The sequence below is a fragment of the Orycteropus afer genome, unplaced genomic scaffold (assembly GCF_000298275.1).
Source record: "Orycteropus afer afer isolate SDZICR_OR568_19922 unplaced genomic scaffold, OryAfe1.0 scaffold00387, whole genome shotgun sequence".
NCBI lineage: Eukaryota > Metazoa > Chordata > Mammalia > Tubulidentata > Orycteropodidae > Orycteropus > Orycteropus afer.
In genome coordinates, this window is record NW_006921974.1 from 2854605 (window position 1) to 2858970 (window position 4366).

General features: G+C 39.3%; 1 protein-coding gene across 1 annotated transcript in view; it reads left to right on the forward strand.

The window, feature by feature from the left end:
- KIAA1210 (KIAA1210 ortholog) overlaps nt 1-4366 on the forward strand; it is an 82576-nt gene that overhangs the window by 30679 nt on the left and 47531 nt on the right. The window contains 1 exon segment of the mRNA XM_042782606.1: nt 990-1060. Coding sequence (XP_042638540.1) covers nt 990-1060 — 71 coding nt within the window.

Here is a 4366-nt window from a genome sequence, read left to right on the forward strand (position 1 = left end):
ATTCTTTGCTCCCTTTTGTATCAATTTGTTTGTCTTTTGCTCATTTTCCTGGAAAATTGATCCCTAATCTATGATATGTCTTGTGAGTATTGTTTCCTGGTTTGTCCTTCTTTTGTTGACTCTACTTTTTTTGGCCAAAAGTTTTAAATTTTATGTAGTCAAACATATCAATCTTCTCCTTTATGGCTCTGGATGTTGATCAAGACAATTTTGTCTCCCTGAGCCTCCAAACCTAACAAATCCTCAACACAGAAAAATAGATCAGGTTATTTGAGTTTGTCTTTTATTTTAAAAAAAAAAAATAGTTTTATTGAGATATAATTAGTATGCCATATAATTCATCCATTTTAAATGTACATAGGCTGCCTAAAGAATGAGCCACTCTGTCTTGGAGGAAGTACAAACAGAATGCTCCTTAGAAGCAAAGTAAGTGAGATTTCATTTCACTTACCTTGGACACGTTGTCAGGAGGGATCAATCCCTGGAGAAAGGACATCATACTTGGTAAAGTAGAGCATCAACAAAAAAGAGGAAAACCCTCAAGGAAATAGATTGACATGGTGTAAGACCAAACATCATTTCATTCTGTCATACATAGGGTCACTAGGAGTCAGAGCTGACTCAACAGCAGCCAACAAGTATGTTCACAGAGTTGTGTAACCATCACCACAATCAATTTTAGAATGTTTTCATTACCTCAAAAAGAAACACCATACCCTTTAGCTGTAACCCCAAATCCCCATCTCCCCAAGCCCTACGCAACCACTAATCTACTTTCTGTATCTATGTATTTGCCTATTCTGGACATTTCATATAAAATGGACTCTTTTTTTAAATAAAAGGTAAGATAATGGCAATTTCCTTTGTATATCTTTTCTTGAATACTTTCAGAATCTAACTGGAGGATAAAGGATAGAATGAAATGATTTTGTTATACGCTGAACATCAAATAATGATCCTTTGCTCTTTCACTCTGATTTTTATTTTAGTGATTCTAGTATGGCCCAATCACTAAGTGAAGTTTCTGGCAATATGGAAGTCCTGGAGGCCAGTGATGAAGGTAAGTAAATCCATAATACCTTGATAACTATAATTATATTTGTTTACTATGCTTAACCCTTAGGAAAAAGAACCAAGTCTCTCTCTCTCTCTCTCACTCTGTCTCTCTCACACACAGAGACACAAACAAACTCATCAAATATCTAATAAAATTAGATTCAGTTGTCCACATTTAGTTTTTCAGTCTTCTAACCTTTTCTGTTCCATCTCCAATTTTCTCTGAGTGGAGAGATTGATCTGAGACCCTACAATATTCTTTGGGGATGACTGCCAGGTTCTACTTATTAAAGCAATAGACATATTTCTACTTAAGCAGAAAGAAAGATCAGAACAGACCATGATCTGAGAGATCCAACTGAGGTTTGACTGTAGATAGAAATCTAGATTTAACCAACAGATACATTGGTAATTTGAGGTCTAAATGGGTAATAGAAGCAGAAGATGCCACCACAGCCTGTTTCATATAATTCAATTTCTAAAAATTCTCTTTTGAAAAACTTATTCAGATGTGTATCCATTGCTTAAATTGTGACCTTTCCCACTTACAAATGACAGGTGAAGGTGACGATAAGGGGAATATTAGAAAAGGAGGCAGAAGTCACTAAACAATAACAAGCTTTATTGACACACACACAAGAAGAAAAGAACCATAAACATAAAAAGAGACATTGAGTGTAAAGACAGAACTGAATTTGACAATTCATTGGTTTGTTTTTAATTTGGGGCTGAGTTTTCTTTAGTTGTGTATGGTGCAGAGGACTTTGTCTGGAAGGACAGAGAAAAGGGGAACTTCCCGTGGCTTCCTGGTGGCCTGTTTTCACTGATCATGCGTGGCAAAGGATGGTGATCCTGGTACATGGATCCTTGAGGGCAGAGCGTGGGTCTTCTCCGTCTCTGCATCACCATCGTTTAATATTGGCTCTCCAAGAGAGTGATTAAACCATCAAAAAACATTTAATAAATGAATGGATAAATAAACAAATAAATAAAAGACCTCATTACCGAGGCAGACCCAGGTACCAAACTCTCTGGCCTAGCTTTCTGGATATGAGCTAGACAGATGCCCACAAAAGAAGGCAGCAATGCAGAGCATCTTGATGAAGAGTGCAGATAAGGAAATGCCTTTTCTTTGTTCTCATGACTTTTTTCTAGAAAGCCAATCATTTGGATACATTTTTAGAGCTAGTCAGTGCTAGTCAGAGAATAAGGGGGCTATTGGGGTACTGATGAAAAGAAAGGCTACTTAGAAATGTTTTCTTTTCAAGCAGCAATGCAAGAGAACAAGGTCATCATTATGAGATGCATTTTTAAGGCTCATTGAGTTCAATCCAAATGGGCTGCCTGTGTATATGGTGGATAAGAAAATATACAACATAGAAGCAATGATTTATTTATTAGATTTAGCAATCTCTTCTTCTCTGAGGGAAAAAGTGCTTTCAGTGGGCTGTTGTCTGGCATGCGATACACTGCAGGCCGTCATTGGATAAAGATGTTGAAAGTTACTTGCTGTTTAGAAGTGTAGAGTTCTTGGGCTGGGACAGTGAGATCAATGGCTCTATTATAGAAGTACAGACAGCTATCAGCTTCCATATGTAAGCTCACTGACCACAGCTGCTGTACACTGTGGGGCATCAGTTACCCAATGTACAGGTGACTTGTATAAACATTGCTGGATTCTAGTGCTAGTTTTGACCCATACCAGCTGCCTATGTCTAGCTATCCTTTGCACTTTTATTAGCTTTTGAAAAACCAGCCTGTGTAGGGCTCAGCTGCTGGCAATTTAAAGGCACCCCCTCCCCTTAAAAAGAAAGTTTTAAAGGCCAATTTATACACTTGAATATATGACAACTACCATATATTCTATTCGAGGCTCAAAAGTAGCATAACATGTGGACAGTGCCCTGCTTTGTATCTCACTCCTGGGCCTGAGACCAGGGCTGCTGTTTATGTAGGGGGCACTGATGCAGTTGTAAGTGGTGCGGTCTCCTAAGCCAAAGCTTGCAGCTGGCATTTTATGTCTGGCAATGGGTTCCTCATTAAGGCTGTATCATAATGACCGATTCCAGTCATTGCCCTGGATCAATGAAGAGCCAGCCACCATGTTTGAGGGTTACCAACTCCTCATCAACAAATCTGCACTGTCACCACACCAGAGCCACCCCACAGGGAAGAATAGAAACATTCTATTCCTTCCACTGCCCCTGGTAGAAAGAGATGCACATTGCTTATGATATTTGGAATCCTCATGGGAAAATTGTTCAGCAAAGAATGGGCAAGTGAGGAAAATTGGAATATATACATACTTAATTTTTGGCACCTGCTACAATTCTAACCAGCCACTCCTCGGAAGGAAGGTTGGGCAATCCTACTTCCGTAGTGATACTGCCTCGGAAACCCAATGAGCGGTCGCTATGAGTCAGGGCTGACTTGACGGCACATAACAATAACAACAACAACACAATTCTAAAGTCACTAGTCATTTTGTTCATTTAGGAACATAAAAATGTGTTAACACATAATTTTGTGTGTTCATACAATGATTGTGTTTGCTAAATTCAGGGTTTTTTGTATCTTTAATACATTTTTTAGAGCAGTTTTAGTTTTATAGAAAAATTGCACAGACAGTACAGAGGATTCCCATATCCCCTCTCTCCCCTATACAGTTTCTCCTATAAGGAACATCTTGCATTAGTGTGGTGAGTTTGTTCCAACTGATGGATCAATATTAATATACCATTATTACTTGAATTCCATAGTTTACACTAGGGGTCACTCTTTGTGTTGTACACTTCTATGGGTTTGGGCCAACACACAATGCCATGTGTCCACCATTATAGTACCAGACAGAACAGTTTGACTGCCCTGTGCTTCACCTCTTCATCCCTCCTTCTTTGCCTTGAATCCCTGGCAATGACTGATCTTTTCACTGTCCCTATAGTTTTTCCTTTTCAAGAATGTCATATAGTTGGAATCATACAGTATGTCGCCTTTTCAGAATGGCTTCTTTTGCTTGTTGTTGTGTGCTATCAAATGAATTCCAACTCATAGAGACCCTGTATGACAGGGTAGAATTGCCCCACAGGGGTTCCTAGGCTATAATCTTTATGGGAGCAGATTGTGAGGCCTTTTTTCCCACAGAGCCTCTGGTGGGTTCGAACCACTGACCTTTGGATTAGTAGCCCACTACTTAACAACTGTACCACCAGGATTGCTTTTCTTTCACTTGTTGTTGTTGTGTGCTGTCGAGTCGGACCCGACTCATAGTGACCCCTCCTTGGGTTGCTGAGACAGTATCACTACAGAAGTA